At 42.4% G+C, this 21,750-nt stretch overlaps 3 protein-coding genes across 3 annotated transcripts; 1 reads left to right on the top strand and 2 right to left on the bottom strand.

The window, feature by feature from the left end:
* Positions 1-6,335: 6,335 nt before the first annotated feature.
* Positions 6,336-8,613, top strand: LOC116262356 (serine/threonine-protein kinase Aurora-2-like). The gene is made up of 9 exons (XM_031641655.2): positions 6,336-6,423; positions 6,544-6,609; positions 6,681-6,791; positions 6,879-7,025; positions 7,138-7,233; positions 7,321-7,416; positions 7,724-7,938; positions 8,013-8,085; positions 8,219-8,613. The coding sequence occupies exons 2-9, from the start codon at positions 6,583-6,585 to the stop codon at positions 8,315-8,317; spliced, it is 864 nt and encodes a 287-aa protein (XP_031497515.1). The 5' UTR covers positions 6,336-6,423; positions 6,544-6,582; the 3' UTR covers positions 8,318-8,613.
* LOC116262355 (uncharacterized) lies at positions 7,541-13,392 on the bottom strand. Its single transcript, XM_031641652.2, has 6 exons — positions 11,521-13,392; positions 11,251-11,389; positions 11,007-11,154; positions 10,701-10,931; positions 8,136-9,391; positions 7,541-8,056 (listed from the first exon to the last, which is right to left on the bottom strand). Exons 1-5 carry the CDS (start codon positions 13,175-13,177, stop codon positions 9,074-9,076), a joined length of 2,493 nt encoding a protein of 830 aa, XP_031497512.1. The 5' UTR covers positions 13,178-13,392; the 3' UTR covers positions 7,541-8,056; positions 8,136-9,073.
* A 1,615-nt stretch (positions 13,393-15,007) lies between these two features.
* LOC116263172 (DEAD-box ATP-dependent RNA helicase 7) lies at positions 15,008-20,594 on the bottom strand. The gene is made up of 14 exons (XM_031642794.2): positions 19,916-20,594; positions 19,570-19,704; positions 18,264-18,404; positions 18,025-18,136; positions 17,666-17,736; positions 17,370-17,524; positions 17,177-17,288; positions 16,888-16,989; positions 16,738-16,798; positions 16,493-16,664; positions 16,303-16,399; positions 16,011-16,105; positions 15,793-15,926; positions 15,008-15,697 (listed from the first exon to the last, which is right to left on the bottom strand). Exons 1-14 carry the CDS (start codon positions 20,447-20,449, stop codon positions 15,384-15,386), a joined length of 2,235 nt encoding a protein of 744 aa, XP_031498654.1. The 5' UTR covers positions 20,450-20,594; the 3' UTR covers positions 15,008-15,383.
* Positions 20,595-21,750: the final 1,156 nt, after the last annotated feature.

The following is a 21,750-nucleotide window of genomic DNA, read 5'->3' as shown; positions in this document are numbered from 1 at the left end:
TTTTTTTTAGCCATAGTAGTCTTGGGTGCAGCAAGAATTGAAGTTCAGATAGATTTTTAGTGACTTCAGAAATTCTTGAAATTCAGCTTTCACCTAGTGATAGTTTTCAGTAACTTGCATAGTTAACTCTGTAGATGTGCCAAAGAGTTAAAGGGGTTTAAGTGAAATTCAGTAGATTAGCATGGCGAAGGGACTTTGCTAAATTCTGAAGTGTGGAATTTCGATAAGCGGTAACAGCTTGACCTGGTCAAACAGTTGAATATGTTGATTTCCTAGCGATCTGAAGACGGATCCTACACTGACGCGTTCAGAATTATCACGGACATACTCTGTTCAAATTTGGTGCAAAAAGGAGTTCGTTTGGACAAGCAAAAGTTAAGTTTATACATCTTCGGCCTGCGGAATACAGTTTTTGTAAAAACAGAACCTTCACTAGATTCCGACGGCCGGTGTTGTCAGCTCTGACGTCAAAAAAGGTCGAGCATAGGCTCATTGGAAGCGCCCTTGAGTCAGAAATCTTCATTTTAAATTTCAGAATTTTTGGAGTTACGGATCAAAAGTTATGAGTTTTTGAGTGAACCCCCTATCACTGGAGAACTTCCTGTGCAAATTTACATAGGCAGCAGACTGGACAGAACCTGTCCAGGCGTGACTTTCATAAGAACGAGTGTAGCACTGGAGCAGAGTTAGATGCTGAAATTGGTGGCGTTGGAATCCCTATTGTGTCTAGTATTTTACCACCAAATTTCATAATTTTTGGAGTTCTGGTTAGAAAGTTATCGATTTTATAAGCAAGACCAGTTTTCCAGAAAACCCCTGCTACTAGTTCAAAAATCGCAGCACCTTGGTATTCTCTTTGACAGATTTGAGCAGAGCAGACGTGATTTTGTGTCAGCATAGTTAGTTTATTTCAGTAGTTTTCAGTGTTTTCTTCCGCAGCAGCAGTTGTTCAACACTTTACTTAGATAGAGTAGATGGCGGACACATGTGCGCACCTTAGAGAATCAGAAGTAGATCTGGTTTTCAGCACCTATAGACATGGCAAGTTCATGGAAAAGACCTTGTTGGTCCCTAGAGCAGAATGGCACCAACGTCTGAGGCGTGTCCGTTTCTTAGTGGGGCAACATGCTCGATGTAACGTCATCCTACACCACCCGAGCATTATGGACTATCATTGCGAAATTGAAGTGGACAAGGTGACCCGCAATATTGAGGTCACGAACGTGACCCGTTTTGACAAAATTAGTGTTGTCGGATTCGAAATCCTATCAGAGAAATATCTACAAATCTACCCGAGAGAAGCTATCCAATTGGGATCATTGAACCAATATTTTGTGTTGGAAACAATCCCGACACAAAAGGCCGCCAAGAAAGAAGAGCATGATGGACGGAATGTCCAAAGCCCTAGACCCCCTACTTGGGACGAAATGGTGCAAAAGATCATCGAAAAAATCAACATGATGATAGAAGGAAGGAAATATGAAGAGTCGGACATTAGTGAGATAGCACCAAATAATATGGGCCCTGCACAACAACCGGTCTCGGAGCAAACTCACAAGGTTTGCGAATCCAATCAAACAGTCATACAGCCCAAAGAGGACCAACGAGCTTCGAAGAATACTATCTCAATCCAGTCGGCTAAGAGATTTAAAAAGGGGATCCGAATTCTTAAAGTAAAAATCCAAAGGCCTAAAGCCAAGAGAATTTTAGTTCTTACTAAACCCTTCAAAATGAAAAAGCACTAGCTGATTCACTTAGCGGGTATGAAAACGTGAAAGGGTATAACCGAGTCTACATGGGACTCGAATGGCAGGAATTGACCGGGAGCGAGCAAGTTCTAGTGGACAAAGAATTGTCCCTTAACACCACCACAGATTTTACAATGGGCAGCAAACCATCAGTAGTGGCAAAGACCTTGCCGCCACAAGCTTTCACCCCACATGATACAGCTCATTCCAAGGAGGGTGGTGACAGCATGGGGCATGAATCGATACCGCTCCCTGTGACCCTACGTCAGGATAAGCTATTTCCTAAGGAGGGTGGTTATGCCCCAAAATACAATTCGTTGAGAATGAGGCTATAAGAAAGGGCAGCTCGAGAACTTAGTCGAAGCTACCCAAGCAAAAGCATGACTGTCAAACATGAAGAGATGGGCACTAGGATGGACAGCATACTTCCAACGCCCTGAAAGAAATCTAATGACCCGGTCCTACAAGGCTATGCGTTGGAGCTCAAAGGACCATCAGACTCTCTATGGGTCCAGACTCTCTCCCATGCCATCTTCGATGAGTGAACCAAGAGAGAGAAGCGCAGATGAAGCGTGGGTGGGTGTGGAAATGTGGGTCTGCAACAACAACGGACGGACCATTTTGGAGGTACAAGAAGCAAACACCTATGGCTGACCTATGTTGAGGGCTAGCCGAAGAAGACATGCCCCAACCAGACCGAGCAACGTTTAGACCAACCAGGGTCACTACTCGGGAAGATACCTAGGGACTATGCCCAAACCGTGGCAGGTACAGGGCAGTCGAGCCTTGGTTAGAGGACAGCTAGCCAAGGCCACCTTACAGTCTTACCCAAAGGGTCCTAACCAAGTGTTGCAGTACCACCAGATCTTCTTGGAATTGTTACCCCGAGATTATGGACCAGAACCCCAATACTTTTATGTGGAATCTTAGGAAGTACGAGTTCATGTCACCCTAGGAAACGAGTTGACATGAGCTTGGGGTCAAGCTCGATGTAAAGAGGGTGGATCTGATACGTGCCTAAATTTGACACCTCTGAGGCCAACCAGCAGCATGGCCGAGGGTCCTTGCACAAACCTAACTAGCGGCGTAGGGTATAGCTGGGCACATCGGTTACCACCTGACAAGCCTACACCCTCTTTATCTTGTGAGGTTAACCTTGGCATAGTTCAGGGTTCGACACTTGTAAACCCTTTGGGCATTACTTACATGGCTACAGTGGGCGGAGTGGGTGGAGCAGCTAAGGTCGAACAGAGTGAAGCATGGATTGGACCGAGTTCTGAGATAGACAAGGATCAGGGCAGTAGACCAGGACTCGGTTTAGGCCAGACCAAAGCAGAGCGTCAAGACCTCAACCAAGCTACGAAGCAGCCTAGGGCGGACCTAGGCAAGTTATACTCGGACCTACAAGTCCGGGACACATTGGAGCGGGCAAAATGAGTTTGGATCCATGCGCCCATTTGCATTTAGTTTTTGGATCTAGTTTGGAGCGGGCAAAATGAGTTTGGATCCATGCGCCCATTTGCATTTAGTTTTTGGATCTAGTTACTTTTGTACTGTCTCGGTTTGAGACACTTAGACTCGTATTTGCTTTTGATTTATCTCGAGTTAGAGTTAGAACCGAGACACTTGATGTATATAAGCTTTGTAATTAGGGTTTTTGAAATGCTTTTCGATAATGAAGAATTGAGTTCGTGACTTTCTCAATCTCCCCCCGCGTGGGACTTCTCCTTCTCCTCTCCCCCCATCTTGATCGTCTTCTCGGTGACGGCCGGAGGATTCTTCCAACCCCCATTATCGGCAACGGTTGGTTGTGTTCTTCTTTAACCTTACGGCCTTCTCTTTCTCAACTTTTTCTCTCTTCGAAACTCCCTTCTCCCCATGGCCGAAGGAGCTACGGGCGAAAGATCTCAAAGTGAAGCTCACGGGCAGCTCCTTGTCTTCCTCATCTCACGTTTTGCAATCCCCAACCAGCAAGCTACGAGGATCTTGGTGCACTCCTCCTCAATCACACGGAGGTTTAGAGGCCGAATCGTCAATAGGGAAGGCTGTGAAGATTGGTTCACCATTCAAGCAGTGTCGACCTTCAAAAAAACCCAAAAACGAGGAAGATCCGAGATCTTCTCGGTATTTTGCCTTGGGTCGTTCACGGGAGAAAACTCGTTCTCGGTCTCGCGCATGCAGACAGAATTCTAGAAACATCCGCTTGTTCAAACAGCCATATCTAAAGATCTACCGGGAGTTAGAGGACGAACCATATACCGTTGGTATCGTCTCGATGTCCTCTACAGCATACCCAAACTTGATAGCGTTTTATGTTCATTTGGTCTGTCAAATCATGGAGAAACAGAACATCATCCGCTGTCATGAGGTCAGCTATCATCTGTTCAAATTTTATTAAGATCGGAATCCATTTGGGTCCAAATCTGCGATGAAATAGGACTATATCGTCGTCGCCGTTCTGCCATGACTAACTGCAGACCTGTCAGATCAATGACCGTTCTCCGGTGATCTGTCGGGAGTCTGAAGGAGTTCTTGGTACCGTTGGATTTGTCTTCTCCTCGTCTACGACATCATCGGATTTCGTGAAGATTGGATATCACTTGACTGACGAAACATTGACGGAAACAGGACTGTCTGCAGACCAACCTTGGAGAACTAGGGCCAATTGCACCGGCGTGGCCAATCGATGAAAGCGACACCCATTCCGGCAACGAATTGGGTTTCTGGTGATTCGATGAAGTCTCCAAAATACCCCTGCATTATTTGAATACTATTTAATTTTAGGTCTTTATCATTTGGTGTTTTAGTCCTTCGTACAAGCTTAGGGGGCATGGAATTCATTTGCAAACCCTAGCCGTCGCAAGCTTTCTTCTTCCTCTATCGCTAATTCCAGAAGGTGTCCATCTTGCCTAGCCAGCTTCTCACGTGATTAACCTTGGCCCTCCACATGTCCTCCATCTAAGGCGTGACTAAAAAGGTAAGGAGCTGCACATGAATCTGGTCGACCAGCTGTCCAAGTACGTGGGTTCAAATCGGGCAACAACTTGACCGAGACCTAGCCCACCTCTTAGACCTTAACCGACCCCACCAACTTAACCTCACCCGAACCCACTTCACCGGGTTCAGTCCACAACAATCCGACCTAACCCAAGTCAGACCTACTCGACCTAGCCTACCTCCCATCTAAGTTGGACCACCTCTTCTAGGAAGCCTTGCAAGGAGTGCATCTAAGTGGGCGACATCTTCACAAGGGAGTTGGCGCCAACTTCACCTCCTCCATAGCGGCAAGGCGCTTCTCAAGGTAGATCTCAACCTGTGAGCAATAGCCATCTGCGGCGGGAGTTTACCTCTTTTTTGGCCAGGAGGGCCGAGCCTCTTCATTGCCTGTTGCTGCAATATCCGAGGTCGGGTTTTCACCTCTGGGCCATCTTGCGGATTTAGCCAAGTTTAGCCTTGGCCAGTGATCTTCTCAACCCCCTATAGTTACGTGGATTGGGTGTTTTAGTACATGCTTTGCTTTTAGCCTGGCTACGGCCGTTGTCTTGACCAACGGTACCTTTAGGGCTCAAGAGCTGAGGACATGACCACGGGGGTAGCAGCCTACCAATTGGGACTGAGTGTGGTTTGCACGTTCATTAGGCATGTATGACAGGATGGTTTGGTTGTTTGGTTTGTGAGTGAGGATTGAGAGCTTCATTTGTATCGTTCGCGCTTTGTACAACCTTCAAACTCATTCTTTGTAGTGGAGAGTAAGTCTCACGGGTTGTGATACACTACCTAGGGGATTTTGCGACAGGGTCCTGTCCGACCAGGTTTTGAAATTGTAAATAATTTGTTTTTGGTTTTGTTCGACGGCTCCTCCGAGAGATCTTGGGAGAGGATCGACATCTGGCAGAGGTCCATGCCGGGTCTTGGTCCTAACAGAAGCTCACCTTTTATCAAATAAACGTAAAAGTTGAAACTCTATTGGTACGAGAAAGTTTAGACGAGATTTTCCTCAACATTGTTTTCTAAAACTGTTCTTTACGGGTTTCTTTGAATTTTCAAAAAGACCCACTCAATTTTTGAGGGATTCACAAAGTACTGCTGAACTTCTCACTTTCAACATATCACCACTTAGCTTTTAGTCTAAATTCTCAAAGAGTCGTGTGTTGAATGAAATATGTCATTTATTTTCAAAATATCAAAAATCATCCTCTCCCTCTCCTGATGCCATATCTTCCTGTGCTTATGGCCTTGAATACACTTCTTAGAGGTCCAGACTTTTATTCACGTGACCAAGTATTGGGTCATCCGATCGCCCGATCGGAATCAGAAGATCGGTTTTCTTAGTAAAGCGGACCCGAAGGAAACATGGTCCTTGCTTTGAACTCGTCACTGCGAACCGGTTTCAGTTCTCAGCACGACAAGTACCGTTTCGGAATATGGGTACTTGATTTGGCTTCGGGCCCAGCAACCCGGACCTCTAATGCCTTGGCCCAACTCCATCAGTCTTCCAAAACACACTGGATTTAATTTTGGATATCAATCACCGACTCGGATCTGGTGCGGGTCACGGCGGCTTCTTTGAGACGACGTTACCATTCAAATTTCAAAAAACTGCCTGGCGGCGTCCTAATGGGCGTTGCAGCTCTCTCTCTCTCTCTCGCTGTAGACTTGGTGACCCCATTTTCTGGTAATGAATTTTTCATTTTGTCGCTCTTCTCCCGTTTATTTTCTCTGAAACTGGATTCACTTGGCGATGCCAATCTCCTCCTGAAGCGAAAAACTGCTCCTTGTTCTCCTTTGCGTGCAGTTCTGCTAGTTGCTTTGGCGCTCTCGTCATCTCCTCCTAATGGCAAGTCACAAAGGCAATGTACCAGTGAGTAGCCTCCCATTCTAATGTATTAGTTTCCACACGATCTTTGGTTTTCATCGGCGATCCGAGTGCAGGATCCAAGGAGCAAGCAAGCTGTGAAACCGTGGTGCCTTCAGGATTTTGAGATCGGGAAACCCCTCGGTAGAGGGAAATTCGGCAATGTCTATCTCGCCAGAGAGCGGAAGGTACGCCGACCCCTTTTCTTTTTCCGCCAATCTTGAAGTCGATCTTCTCGTTCCAACTGAGAAAAAAACTGATGGGCATGCTTGCAGAGCAAATATGTTGTTGCGCTCAAGGTTATCTTCAAGGCACAGCTTCGGAAACACCAGCTCGAACACCAATTAAGACGAGAGATTGAGATACAGAGCCTTCTTCGCCACCCGAATATTCTGCGGTTGTTTGGGTATTTCCACGACGAGGTCAGTGCAGACCTCCTCTTTTTGATGGTCCTGGATGGAAAACAAAAATTCCTCACACCAAATTGACCAGTTTTTTTTTTTCCTCTCATTCTGTTATTGTTCACGCGTTCAGGAACGTATATTCTTGATTCTTGAATATGCCGCTAGAGGTGAGCTTTACAAGGAGTTGCAGAGAGTACGATACCTACCGGAGAAGCGGGCTGCCACTGTACGGTTGCTTCAGATTGTTAAGCCCTGTGCATTGCTTCTTGATTCATCTTTCACTCTTACGCAGATTAGGATTTTGTGGGTGCAGTACGTATCATGCCTTGCGCAAGCGTTGGCGTACTGCCATGAGAAGCATGTAACTCATCGTGACATCAAACCGGAAAACATACTGGTTGACTTGCAGGTAACAAATCCTCTCCTTACCCACAAACCAACTTTATGGTGTATGAAACTAGACGATTGAAAACTTTATGCCTATTGGGTTTCTTTTAAACACCACATAATGCACCGCGTTGTCCACATGACCATGAACAAAAAAGTCCAAGAACAATAACATTGCAGGAAGCGCTCAGTACATAAATTCAGTGTAATTGAAACAAGCGAATCACGCTTGTTTGTAAGATTGGGAATACAGTAACATAATATTTGTGGGATGCGGCTTGGACATTCCAGTTTTTTATGCCTTAATAGCGATAACGTATTGTTGACAGGGTCAGCTGAAAATCGCTGATTTTGGTTGGTCCGTTCACTCCAAAACAAAACGGCAAACCATGTGCGGGACTCTGGATTATCTACCACCGGAAATGGTGGAAAACAGATTACATGATCACACTGTTGATAATTGGTGTTTGGGCATACTCTGCTATGAATTCCTGTACGGTGTACCACCTTTCGAAGCTGAAAGCCAGTCGGATACCTTCAGGAGGTTAAGTCTCTTAACCCGCTCCCCAAGGAAGTAGGTTTGCAAATCTTGACTTGAGTGAAGACATTGTTTTGCAGGATTCTGAGGGTTGATCTTAGCTTCCCTTCCACCCCAGCAATATCTGCAGAAGCCAAGGACCTTATCAGTCGCGTGAGTCTATCCACAAACACAGACTTAATTTGCACGGAAAAATCACTTACATGCATGACAAAAACAGACTTAATTTGTAGAGCAAAATCACTTGCATGATTTTTTTGTGCTCATTTTAGAATTCCTTGTGCAGCTCTTGGTCAAGGACTCTTCAAAGCGGCTATCACTACAAAAAATTCTCGAGCACCCATGGATTGCTCAAAATGCTGATTCCACCAGCTCATGCGCCTAGACAAGAAAGTAGATGAAGTATTTGCTATGGGAGGTATATGGCCCGCAAGAATTCTGAAGGCAGATTGGCAGGTTTAATTGCTATTTGGCTTCTCCCCTTATTGCAACAAGGATTTCAGCTCTCTGAGTGCAACTACCCTCTGAATTCAGAAGACGACTGCAATTTGTATCAGCCCTTCTGCTCATTTGTCACCAAAGTGACCAATTCCTGTAAATCTCTGACCCGAAGAACAATTTGAGACTCTCATATTCTCTGCTGCTCGTGAGAATTGTTATTGGATGAGCTTCTCTATGTCATTTTCATGTCAATGCTCAGTTGCTTTGGCCAAATATTTTGATGGTATCTAACAAGTGGTTCTTCTTGTCAGCATAAAATAAAATTTTGCTACACAAGTTGCTGCGATGCATAACCATCTTCAAATATTTAATTCTGCTGCAGCTCTACAGCTAATCATATACATTAATAACACAGACAACATCCTAAAGCTGTGTAGCCCATTGCCTAGGAAGTAGATTGCTCTACTAATCAGCAAGCTTAAGAGTTAAGACTCTCAAGCGTGTTGTTTGAGGCAAAACAAACTTATCCAGAAAGGTAGTATCCAGATGGATGGGCCTGACCCCTTTTGCTGATGACAATAATTAACTTGACTTAGCCCTATTGCCCAATCTCATGTTTAATGCAGGTGTATACTGTATACCAGCTAAAATTTTTGCAACCAAAAGTATTTATAGTCCACCATCAGCTAGTGTCAGTATTCTAGAGTCTGGAACCAGGAAAGAAATAACTCCCCCACGTCTTGTTTGGGGGAGAAATGCCTGCAGTTTGTGAAGAACCATCTCCAACATCTAGGCCCTTGCCCACCAAAATATTTGTGTGGCTATTACTGCTGTTATTTTTTCCAGCTTGAGAAGAGAGATAAGTAACTGAGTGCACCCACGAAACCAAAAGGGGCTTTCTTGTAACATCATCAGATTCTGCCACAAGAGCGTAAATACCATCGAGTACTATGGTCAAGGGATGTCCCCTTAAATGTACAATGAGCTGCGCCAAGAGCTTCAATAACCCCGGTAGTACCTGTGTAAATAATAAGTCAAACACAAAAAGTACCGGTAGGTGCATAAATTAGGTAAAAGGTCCAACATGTAGGGCCGAAAAATCAACCATTTGAAGGGCTTAAACTTCTCAAATTTTATAATTGTGCAATTCCTTGCTGTGGAATTATTTCACAGTAAAATCAGGAAAGCCAAAGCCCTATGAATTTTCATGGCAAAAAAAAACATGAGTTACGAGACAATGTGGTAACTGATTTCTTGGAATAACTAGGCCATCGGTACTTTGCAGTTACATAATGAAAAGCCTCACTAAATAGGGCCCCTTGTTAAACTGGTTTTTGCAATCCTACAGCCTGACATATCTGGCATATGGCATATTGGTTGTCTCCCTGATCTATATATATGAAAATATATAACAAAAGGAAAAATATAATCAGTTAGGATGATCCGTGAAATGGATTAATTTAACATGCAAGATAGAAGTCTTTTATACTCTGCAAATTTCATGCTTCTAGAAGGTGAAGGTGCCAACCTTCAACACTTTTAGTTTTAGACACCAACACCGCTCAACGATAGAGATGGTTCACATTTTCTGCATACAGGAGTTCACAAAACGGACACATGATATTGCATGTCCTACATTCTTTCAAGTTTCTTACATACCAGGTACGAAATATTGATATTTTGTTTCTTCAATACATAAGACTTTTCTCTTTGATGTCATACTTTGACAACACAGTCTCCCCCAACCCCTATCCTTTTTTTTTTCAATATGAGATGGCTATGTTATACCATTGATGTTGATGATTTTATAAAACCTAATATGCACATAAGATTTCAACTCTCTCTTCTTAACCATACAGTTTTACTAAACATGTAGCCATCCAATTCGAAAAATAAGATGCTATCTTGTTTCCAGCCCAAGTAAAAGAACATGACTAGATGCATCGTCAATTTTGAAGACCAGTGACCCGTAACTCCAACTAACTCATCCATTATAGAAATTAACAAAAAAACAACAATAAAATAAACTACAGGGACAAGAAACTCCATATTTATATGCATATGCGCACATTGATCTGCAGGTATATGTCACATACTCAAGAAAAAGCATGGTTAGTATTCACAACAGGAAAAAGTAACGAGCTTTTGGGATGTCTACACCTGGTCTATCAGATTTTTTTCCTTTTGGGATGCTCAAGCAACATCTACATGTAAGAGACTTCTTAAATAATAAAATTATGATTTTGACAAATTAACAAATATAGTAAAATCACAATAACAATTTAAAATAAAAAAAAGTGTAAGCAGAAAAGTCCATAAGCATTTACCTGTATATCCACCAGGAGAATAAGTCGGGGCAGGAATTCTAGCAGTTTCTTGCAAGGCTCTGAACACTCTTGCTGATTTTCAGTTGGTTCATTACCCTGACTCATAATCCTTGCTTTCTCAATGATGCTATTTACGCAATAAAATATGCCTGGACATCCAGCAGGGAGATTGCGGATCAAGGTAACGACACCAGATGCCATACCCTCAAAAGGGGTCACCCCTGGATATCCCTATTTCCAGAGGATATGAATGTCAATCTAGTGCTGTTATGTAATAAATACACAAAAGCCTGACTAACTCCTTACCTCTAATGCTCTTTGCATGTAATAGAAAGCCAGTTGCTCTTTCAACAAGGTTCTGTGATCATCGAAGGCATCTTTTCCAGAAGACATAAAAGCCAAAAATAGTGAATGTGAAGCTCTAGCCACCTTCCCCTCAGGATGATGCATGTATCTTAATAACATTAAGAAGCATAAAAGCAGAGTATTGCTGGTGATAAAATTCTGAAGTTAGACAAGCAATTAACAACAAAATGGTAACTAAGGATACAAAAACACCATAGGTGCAAGGATTTTCTGAATCAAACTTGTGGGAATTTTCTCTGCACATGGTGGAAGAACCCGTAAATAGAAAAGAATACGGGCAGTCTGCACCTCATCCTTAAACCAAACGTAGTTCATATTCCAACCTACAAAACAGACACCAATAAGGTTTACCATATAGGTTGGCCCGATACTAGATGGAAATTTTCATTCACAATGTAGACACAAATAGCAGTTAGTCATTCTAAGTAGGACATGATGTGTTGGACAAAAATACCTTGTCGGGTAATTTCGGCATACGAAGGCAGCATTTCAACAAGAGAGGAACAAGCAGATGTGTCATCCTTAATGCACAATACTGAGCGCCTGACCGTTTCAGCATATTCCGAAATCCTCACCCTGCGGAAATACTCTATGCATGAGAAGGCAGAAAGCGTCCTCCATGAAAGGCCCAACTGGATTTCACCGGTAGGTTGTGTGCTAGCTTTGTGTTTTGTCGCAGTCGATGCAAAGATAACAATCATAAGGAATGCAGATTCTCCAATCTTCTCCAACCCTTTCAGCAATTCACTCTTTTCTCCAAATGTATATGCAAATCGCCTTTGTTTGGAATAGACTTTATCGCAGTAGTTCCAGATACAATTCTCCACTAGCGATTTTTGTTCTTCATTTGCCAGAACATACAAATTGCACAATATCCTCGTCAAGGTTCCTGCCTCTTTGAACAGAATGCTCTCCAAGTGTGCAACAACCGCTGCCAAACTCTCCGAAGAGTTGGTCACAATTTGGCCGTAGAAATAAATCAAAGGAAAAACCTCATGCAACAACGCCAGCACGAGGCATGTTAGCACGTTTGCACGAAATGATATCGGCCCCGTACGGCACAAGCACAAGGCAATACAGCGAAGAACAGTGGAACTGCTACCATGATCAAAGTAATCAAATTCTCCTGCTGGATTCCTCCCAAGGCTTTGAACAATGATGCAGCTTATTATTGTATCAATTACATTGTCTGCTGATTTTCTCAATCGACTAACAATATCCTTACCTCCATTGCCCCTATTCAAGCCCCTCAGAACTCCACCCGCTGACATGATCAAAGTAAATTGGACTCCAGATGGCACCACGCCATCGTCTCCACCACGAGTTTTCTCACCCATTCGGGCCAGTAACAATTCAATCTTCTCCCAGAAACCAGACGAAATGCAACGAGAAGCCAACCACTCCATTAGATGAAAAATCATGAGCCCGTGAGACACACAAGCACAAAAAACACACGAACTATCCCACACATTAAGAAACCAATTAATAATCTTATCAAATTCGTACATCTGGGAAGAAAAAAGAGAGTACCCAATTCCACTTAAAACCTCCGTAGTACCCCCGACATGTCCACTCCCTTGTTCATCCAACAGCTTCAGAACCATCTCCAAGCAGAGCTTCCTCGAGCTCTCCGGCAATATGGGTACTGCAGATACCGCACCCAAAAACAGAATCCCTTCTCCCACAAACTTCCCCTTATATCCAGAATGGCAAAAAAGATCACAGGCAGAAGAGACGGCAGACTCAAGCAGAGAGACATTACCGTGAACGGATTTTCTCGCCCAGATGTAGAGGAGTCTTAGAATGAGAGAGCAGAAATCTGGTGCTAATTCAGGTGGGAAAGAGAAGGAAAGGGCGGAAAGGAGGAGTCTGGCCTGCGAGTCTGCCACGCGAAGTGAGAATCGAGAGCTCACGAGCGTTCGGAATGGGAGAAGATGCTGGGGTTGAAAGTTCTTCTCTTGAAGGCAATTTCTGATCTGGGACCATGCTTGAATGATTTCTGTAGCAGATGATGGTGGCGCTGCTGGCGATGATACTGAGAGGCGACTACTGCTGTTCTGGCAGCATATTTCAAGCCAATCCTCTACGAAGACTGGGTTGAGGGATTGCATAGTTGAAGAAGCAGATCGGAAGAAGCAGGAAGACTCTAACGACAATTCTTCAGGACTCCCCCACCCCAAGGAGATGGTGAACCGACTGTCTCGGCCACGAAGCCGCGAGCGTGTTCTCTGCTCAAAAAATTTGTTCAGGTCCACCGTTTTGCCGTCAAGAACAAAACCACCCAACCCAATTTCCTACAAAGCCGACTTTTCTCCACACAAGGGCGGGCGGCTCTCGGTGAAGCTGAGACGTATCATTTACAGCTTTTCTTAAAGAAATTCGTCGCATTTAAAATTTTTGAGAAATTTATAAATACATCTTTTGACACACAACATATTTATAGGTATTGTCTAGCTTTTAGAAATTTTAAATCACCGCTAAAATTATTCAAATATTCCTAACATGACTTTTATTATGTTTAAAACTGCTTTTTCAAACATTTCACATATGACGTACACTCACCTTCTCTACCTTTCAAGATCATATCTAAAAAAAAAAAAGAAATTACGAGAAGACTGACTAAAAAAACATGAGTCGAGGAAACATCATTGGTTAAAAAGATTTTCCTTTTCATATGTAAAATTATCTTGAAACTAGAAAAAACAATATCAGCTCTAAGGGCTACCTTGTAGAAACAGTAAATACAATAACTGCCCAAGGATTGGAACTCTTAAAAATTACTACAGTTGCTATGCTGTTCATGGGTAGACAACAAGAAAAAATGTTGGTAGTTAATAATTGTCGTAAACGGTGTGCATTATTGAATATGTTCCACAAAACAAATTGTACAAATGTGATGTTTATGCTAAGAAAATTAATGACTCGATGAAGCTTAAGATCTCCCTAATCAGGTTTAAGACCAGTGACATTTATAATGTACAAAATTGTACTGCATAAACCTCTTAAAATGAATTAATCATTTTCAGCTACTAAGATTTTATGAAAACAGCAGAAATAACATAACAGCAATAACATTATCTGTTATTAACCCAAAGGATGTAGCATAGTTTATTATGGAACAAATAATGGTATAGAAAGCGCCATCATTAGTTTGATTCCTATGAGTATTGGGATCGCGACATCTTAATTCAACCAAACATATATTATTAACCTCCTACTCAACCAGAAAGTAATTCTTGATTAGCTGCTTACGAAGGAGTTTATATGTTGTGAAAATTCTATTCAAAAAAGTTTACCAATGAATTTCAAAGCCAAATCGCCTAGAAAACGGCGACTGTAATTGGTTCATCTTTGTCCCTCCTTTCCGGATAGTCACTGCCGTCCTTAATTTGCTCAGCTTAGTGTAAAATCTGAGACCCACAGAACAGTAGGGTTGCCAAAACTAAGGCTGAGAATTAACTATGGGCCCAAGTCCAACAGCAAATCAGATCAAGATTATTTGAGGACGGATTTGACGTGCAATTTCTCAATAAGTTCGACAGAGATTCAACCGAATTGCAATGCCGATACAAATTTGAGTTTATAATTCGGCTCCGATTCGACCATATTGGGCAAATACCAAAACAGTTTGAGATTGACATTCGGGAAAGCTTCAACCGAATTGCATGCAAATGTTGGATCTTGCACTAGCCAAACCCAGATCCGATTTTTCAAGAATCAAGCACACGCCCAGAAAAATTCCACTTCGATAACCGACGTCTAATTGATGCCAACCACGCTTTTGAGAAACACGCCTTCGAAGCTCAAATTTCAATCGCTTAGGAACCAAAAAACCCGGTGTTTACGACAACAAGTTCATCTTTGAAGGTAAATATGGAACGGTGATCAAACGGGGGACTAGTGACCCAGAGGAAAGGTCGGAAAATTTCAGCAGACCACCATTTGCAAACTTTCGGTTCCGCCTTCATAACATGGAAAAAAAAGCTTATTACAAAAAGACACAAGTACGCCTCATTCTTAGAAAGGCCCACACAAGTATCCCAGCGCTATTTTAGCAAAAAGCTAAATCCCATCAGGGGTGACCAAAAATTAGACATAATTTGCCTTGGATATGAATTACTCCAAAAAATCAATATTGCCAAAAGAAAGCCCAAAAAAATAAAAATAATGATGACAGTAACACCTCATCACATTACACATATCGCCGCGGGAGTTGCCTCCATGCAATTATATAGCGGTCTAACCTACCTATCACTCAGCAAACTAAACCAGATCTCAACACCGAAAGCTCCAAAGCTTATCTCAACTACCTGTGAACTACCTGCGAGAGGCGTAACCACCCCTGCCTCCACCGCTTCCTGGCCGGCGTTGAAAGCCACCACTCCCACGGTTACTCCTGCTGGAGAAACCACCACCACCTCTTCCACCACGACTAGAGAAACCACCACCACTACGACTGGAGAAACCACCATTGCTACGATTGGAGAAGCCGCCGCCACTGCCGCCAAAACTGTCCCGCCCTCTCCCTCGCCATCCATCTCCACCTCTTCCTTGGCCTTTACTGCCGGCATCTTCAAGAGGTGGCAAAGTATCCAGCACCTCCACGGAGACCATATCCGCATTCTCCTGACCTGCGCATAGAACAAAATTGATCAAATGATTCTTAGCATTAATCATGAAAGTTTGTTTCGGTGACAATTTGAATTCAAAAATCAAGAGGACGCACCTGCTAAAACCAAGTCGACGTCTTCCTTCGGCACGTCAAATACAGCGCCCTGACCATCTGCAGTGAGAGAGAGGCCTCTGAACCCAATAACCTTCTCTTCCGGCAAAAACCGCCTCAAGATTCCGTATGCATAACTATAAACGTCACACTTGGCATTAGATTGCATAACATAGAGCAACTCACGAGTATTATATAATATGATAAACAGAAAAACGTACGTATGGGTGTACATGGTTCTTCCAGCCTGAAGAAGCATGGTCACGTAATTATCCTGGCAAGTTAGCAAGGATCTGCTCTTTATTTCAGTATAGCCCTGAAATATAATAGATGTAGTGCATGTAAATGACAATCCACTGAGTCGAGAGAAATGAAATGTGAAAACTAAATGGTGCAACACAGTCAGACGACACAACTGCAAGACCTTCTTCATCTACTCTCTCCCACTATATGGAACATGTAAAAGGCATGCTACATAATACAATCTTGTCTGAACTTCATAAAAGGACTTACAGCTATCTTTGCCAAAGCTTTGGCAACAATGTCCACAGCAGAAAGACCACTGCTATTCAAAAGCTCTTGTGCGTTTGCTTGAAACACTGGGATTACACTGTGGTTAACAAGACAAAAAAAACTCCAATTAGAAATTTATAACGTATTAGAAAATTATTTATCAATAGCATCAACTCTAACACAAGCATGCCTATCAGAGATGTTGGAGACTGTTTCAGCAGCTGCCGAACCGGAGGCCTTAGCAATATCAGCCGGCTGTGGAGCAGAAATGCGCTCGAAGTTCACACCAGCCACTTTCTCTATTTGAGGGATCATATAAGATTTTTTTCGGTCATAAAGCATCACAGCAACTCCAGTATTCCCTGAAACATGTTTTCCCATCAGCTGCAAATAAATTAAAATTTTATAACCAAAATGGTCATCAGTAGATCATACCAGCTCTCCCAGTCCGTCCAGATCGATGAATATAAGTTTCAACATCACGGGGTGGTTCACACTGCGACATGGACAGCTTTTAGTACAGAAAAGGAAGACAACTTCCATTGCACTTCCAATAATTACGTTAGCAAAGACAACTAAGAATACCTGAACAATCAACTGCACATCATTGATGTCCAAGCCCCTAGCTGCCACATCTGTTGCAACAAGAACCATGAATTTTCCTGAACGGAATCCAGCAAGTGTAACCTGAAAGACAAAAAGAAAAAATCAAGTTAGTCTTCCACTGACACAAAATAGAAAACCAAAAAGCTAAAATATAAAAGAGCAATATCTAAAATATTCACCAGAAGAGATAATTAAAAAAAAAAAAACTCTTATTTTTAATTGTGCGCAAGCATTCAATAATGTGAATACAAAAAAAAAGGAAGCTCACTTCGCGTGTTGCTTGTTGTATATCACCATGGAGAGCCCTCGCCCCAGGTAACAATCCAGCAAGCTCTGACGCAGAATTCTTTGTCTCAGTGAAGACAATAGTACGCCCTCCACTGCATCAGAACCAACCAAATAATAAAACATAGGAATCCCAAAATGATACACCTTGGCAGAAAATACTCTTAAAAACTTACCTGCTATAACAGCGTATAATATCAGGAATAATTTGTTGACGTGCAGAATGAAAGCAGGGGAGAACTATGTGACGAACATTTGTACTCGCCTTCATCTTATCATCACCAACAAGATCTGCTGTCTGCTTGTCTGGTTTCAAAAATCTAGAAGCAATCTATTATAACACAAAATTCACATCAACCCATCAGAGGAAGAGACAGGACAATAATAGCTCAAAGTACAAGACAAAATTCTATGCAATATCCAAAGAATTCCTCATCTATAGACATATAAAAAGGTCAACAGTAAACAGTACCTTCTTCACCCAGTCAGGCATTGTGGCACTAAAAAGAAGGGTTTGTACTTTGCTCAGATCTTCAACCTTTCCTGTAATGGAGGACATATCAAGTTTGGAAGATCAAATGAGATGCAGGTGAACATGGGGTTTGATCACAAGTTCTTGACATGGCTGAGATGAATATGGGGTTTGATTCTTGTTAAAAAAGATGGAAGACATATAAAGTTGGGAAGTCACAGGAATGCGCGATGGTATCAAAAAATGGAACACACGTTGATAACTAGAAGCAACCATTACATTCTCATGAAAACATAGACATGCTGCAAAGAATTTCTCTGATGAATTAACAGAAAGAATACCAGCAAATAACCACTTACCAAGAATGTTTTCCACATCGTCAACAAACCCCATGTTCAACATCTCATCAGCCTCATCAAGAACTCGGAATTTTAGTGATCTCAAGTCAATATTTTGTCTCTCAATGTGATCCTGTATCAGGCATAGATGATATTGACACACCAACAAATTGAAAGCAGAAAACATGTTAGGCAACCAACTTGCATTTTTAAAAGAATTTGAACGTCAAATACATAATAACAATTAGAAAGATAAGTACCTTCATGCGCCCAGGGGTTCCAACAACTATGTCAACACCTCTTTTAAGTGCAAATTCTTGAGGGTGGTAAGGAGATCCTCCATACAGGCAACAAGACATTAAACCCATAGCCTGACCATAAAACTCAAAGTCTGCATGTACCTGTACACATCGACAAGATATTAGTAATGGGATTTATATATCACTGAACCAAAATATTCACATCATAGTCTCAAGGACGGGATTCATGTATGACTAAACCAAGGTACGCAGATTATAAAACGAGAAGGTCTTAATAATGGGATTCATATATCACTACAATCAAAGGATTCGTGTGTTTCCTGCAGAGGTCTCATGCATGGACTGAAACACATACTTTGCATGCTTGTATGAAGGACTTCTACAGATTCCAAGGAAAAGCAAGGATAATGAAATATTACCTAAAGACGATCAAGCACAACAAGTAGACAAAAATAAAGAAAGGGTATAAGAGATGAAAAATGTTCTGTCGTAGTTATGCTTATCAGTTGGATAGAACAAGAAACCCCTCATAATACACACCTATTATAAAACGACTCGAGAGTAGGATGAGTTAAACGAGGAAAGCGCTGGTGACCCAGTAACCATGCACAATCATTTGATCCTGTATGCAAATAACCTGTCTAACACTTTCATTTCAATGCGCTAGAAACTATGTGCACTGGATAAGCATGTCACCTTCATCATGCCAGTTCAAGGGAAAACCTTTTCTTTAATATCGCATGCGTTTGACATAGAAAGCGATATATATATGTATGTATATATAGAGAGAGAGAGAGATAGAACACCTATCGTTATTTAATATTCTGTCCGTATGCGTGATGCAAATGTTAGAGAGATAGAACACCTATCGTTCTTTAATATTCTGTCCGTATGCGTGATGCAAATGTTAATATGCAAAGACACAGACAATCACATATGACCTTCACCATGCCAGTTTAAGGAAGAAAAGCGAACACCAGTTTTCTGTGATGTCTGCCTGCAATCAGATATTAAAGTTATTTTTCACGGAACGATGCATTGGATTGCATTCACACCTAAACACAAGCACAGGAAGGTTGCTGGACATTGGCACGCTTGAAGAATCTATTTCAAGCCAGGCGTGCAACTATGATTTGCTCACGCACAAAATACGCATACCGTATCAAAAAAGCGTTTCTATTTATTAACAGCTAGAAGCTAATCTATGACAGCGCTCACAAGCAAATGCATAAATGCTTCAAAAGGAATACGTTCCCTGTCAGACCTCAAAAGAACTAAACATGTAAGCATTCACGTTGAAGGTTACCTGTTTCGCCAACTCCCTTGTCGGCGCAAGAACCAAGACGCTTGGCGATCTTCCATACCCTGTCTTCCTCGATGCCTTGTTTTGCCCATTGATTAAAGACTCCAAGATGGGCAACACAAACGCTAAGGTTTTCCCCTTAAAAAGGACAAGATGACATATACTCAGCTGGATTAATAGAAGATCATAATCCCATTTGTTGAGGTATTCCTCCTTTTTATTATTCATTAATATTGTTTCTCCGTGTTTAAATTATCTAAAAGAAAAATCAACGGCCAGACAATGACACAATAACTCGGAAACTCTAAGTGAACCGAGGACAATGAATCACAGACGAAGTGATCGTTACCTGCCCCGTTTTGGCACGACCGACCAAATCCGATCCGTCAAATATGGTATCGAAGGTCATCGCCTGGATGGGGAAAAGCGACTCAATTCCCTTGGACTTGAGCCTCTCCCTCAACGCAGAGGAGATGCGGAAATTCGAGACTGCGTTCGGGTTATCCTCCTCTCCATCCCCGTCCACAACCACCTCGCTCTCCTCATCGCTGGAACTCCTCTCTCCGAGTTTCATCTTCTTCGGCTCCTTCCTAGCCACCGTATCCTCTCCCCGATCGGTACTCGTCTCTCCGTCGTCGTCCTCCTCAGCAACCTTCCTCTTCTTGCTCTCCTTCTTCGTTTTCTTCTTCGTCTCCAAGTCCCCGCCCTCACGTTCTAAAGCTTCCTCCTTGTTCTTCTTCTTCTTCTTCTTCGCCAAATCCGCCATATCCAACGGAGCTACGGTTTCGGGAAGACCTTCCACCTTCTTCTTCATCTTCTTCTCTTCCTTCATCTCCAAAGAGCCGGAAGAAAAGAAAGGATCCGAGACCCTGAGGGCAGGCATTGGAGGCTGATAAATAGCGAGCAAGGGGGTCAAAGAATCTAGGGCTCGAGCTCGCCCCTCCTCCGCCGACGAAGTGATGAAGGCGATGGCTAAGCGGCGGCAGGGGAGAGAGGCCGGAGCAAAGGCGGCAAACCCTAGTCTTCACTCTTATACGCGTCCGCCGCTCCTTGCTCCTCGGTTCCTTTTCTGTCTCGTCCTGCGGAGTCAATTGAGAACGGATCTCATGCAATCCGGATCTTTCACTATCTGAACCAAAATCCAAATGTTATACACCTTATCATATCCGAACCATGATCTGTGATCCGCGATCAGTGCTTCAGATCTGATATCTAAAATTTGATCCTATGTAGGACCCTCTACACACTGTAGATTTTAGGGAGCGATTGATTAATAGCAGGAATGCTGCATTTTTTTTTTAAAACACAGTATTTGATAAGGTTGTATTTGTTTCACTATGGATTTGTAAGAATATTAAGACATTCTCAAATCACATTTTATGCGACTTGGGATCACTTTTTTATGCAACTTCAGATCTATATCTGAAGTTATCAATTGCAACCTCACTAAATTTAAAAAACTAAAGTGTTGTATGAACGTGTTCTAAAAATCAAAATCTGTTGCAATGAGCACACGGTTCCTGTTCCGGAATGTCTTTGATCTACTTAGGGCTGCACACGAGCCGAGTCGAGCTCGAGCTCGCCCAGCTCGGCTCGAGCTCGACTCGGCTCAAAATACTTGAGCTCGAACTCGAACTCGAACTCGAGTCGAGTTCCTAACACGAGCTCGAACTCAACTCGACTATACATAGTCGAGCTCGAGCTCGGCTCGTTTAACTCGTTTAATGTTTAATTGTTTAATAGTCGAGCTCAACTCGTTTAACTCGTTTAGTCGAGCTTGACTCGTTTAACTCGTTTAACGTTTAAGAATTAAACCAATAGTAGAGCTCGACTCGTTTAACTCGTTTACTGAATCAAACCAATTGTATTACTGCTAACAGTTTCATCAAAAAGATATATAAAACCACCTGGCATTAATTATGTTCAGATTGTCAACAATTTTTAGAATACATTATACATACAAGCAATGACTGTATCAAGTTCGAGATCTCAGCAAGAACAATCTGAGGGGCATAGACGCATAGTGGAAAATTTCAAGTTCGTGATACATTATACATACAAGCAATGACTGCAAACATACAAGCAAAACAGAATGAATGGTGCCCATAGTAGCCATTGTTGTGTTCATTTTAAAAGTAATAGCATAAACAATCAGCGCCTAAACAGAAGTCACAAACGCTTGAC

Source organism: Nymphaea colorata, chromosome 10, assembly GCF_008831285.2.
Source record: "Nymphaea colorata isolate Beijing-Zhang1983 chromosome 10, ASM883128v2, whole genome shotgun sequence".
Taxonomy (NCBI): domain Eukaryota; kingdom Viridiplantae; phylum Streptophyta; class Magnoliopsida; order Nymphaeales; family Nymphaeaceae; genus Nymphaea; species Nymphaea colorata.
Note: the sequence above shows the minus strand (reverse complement) of the source record. Positions and strands in the feature narration are given on the sequence as shown.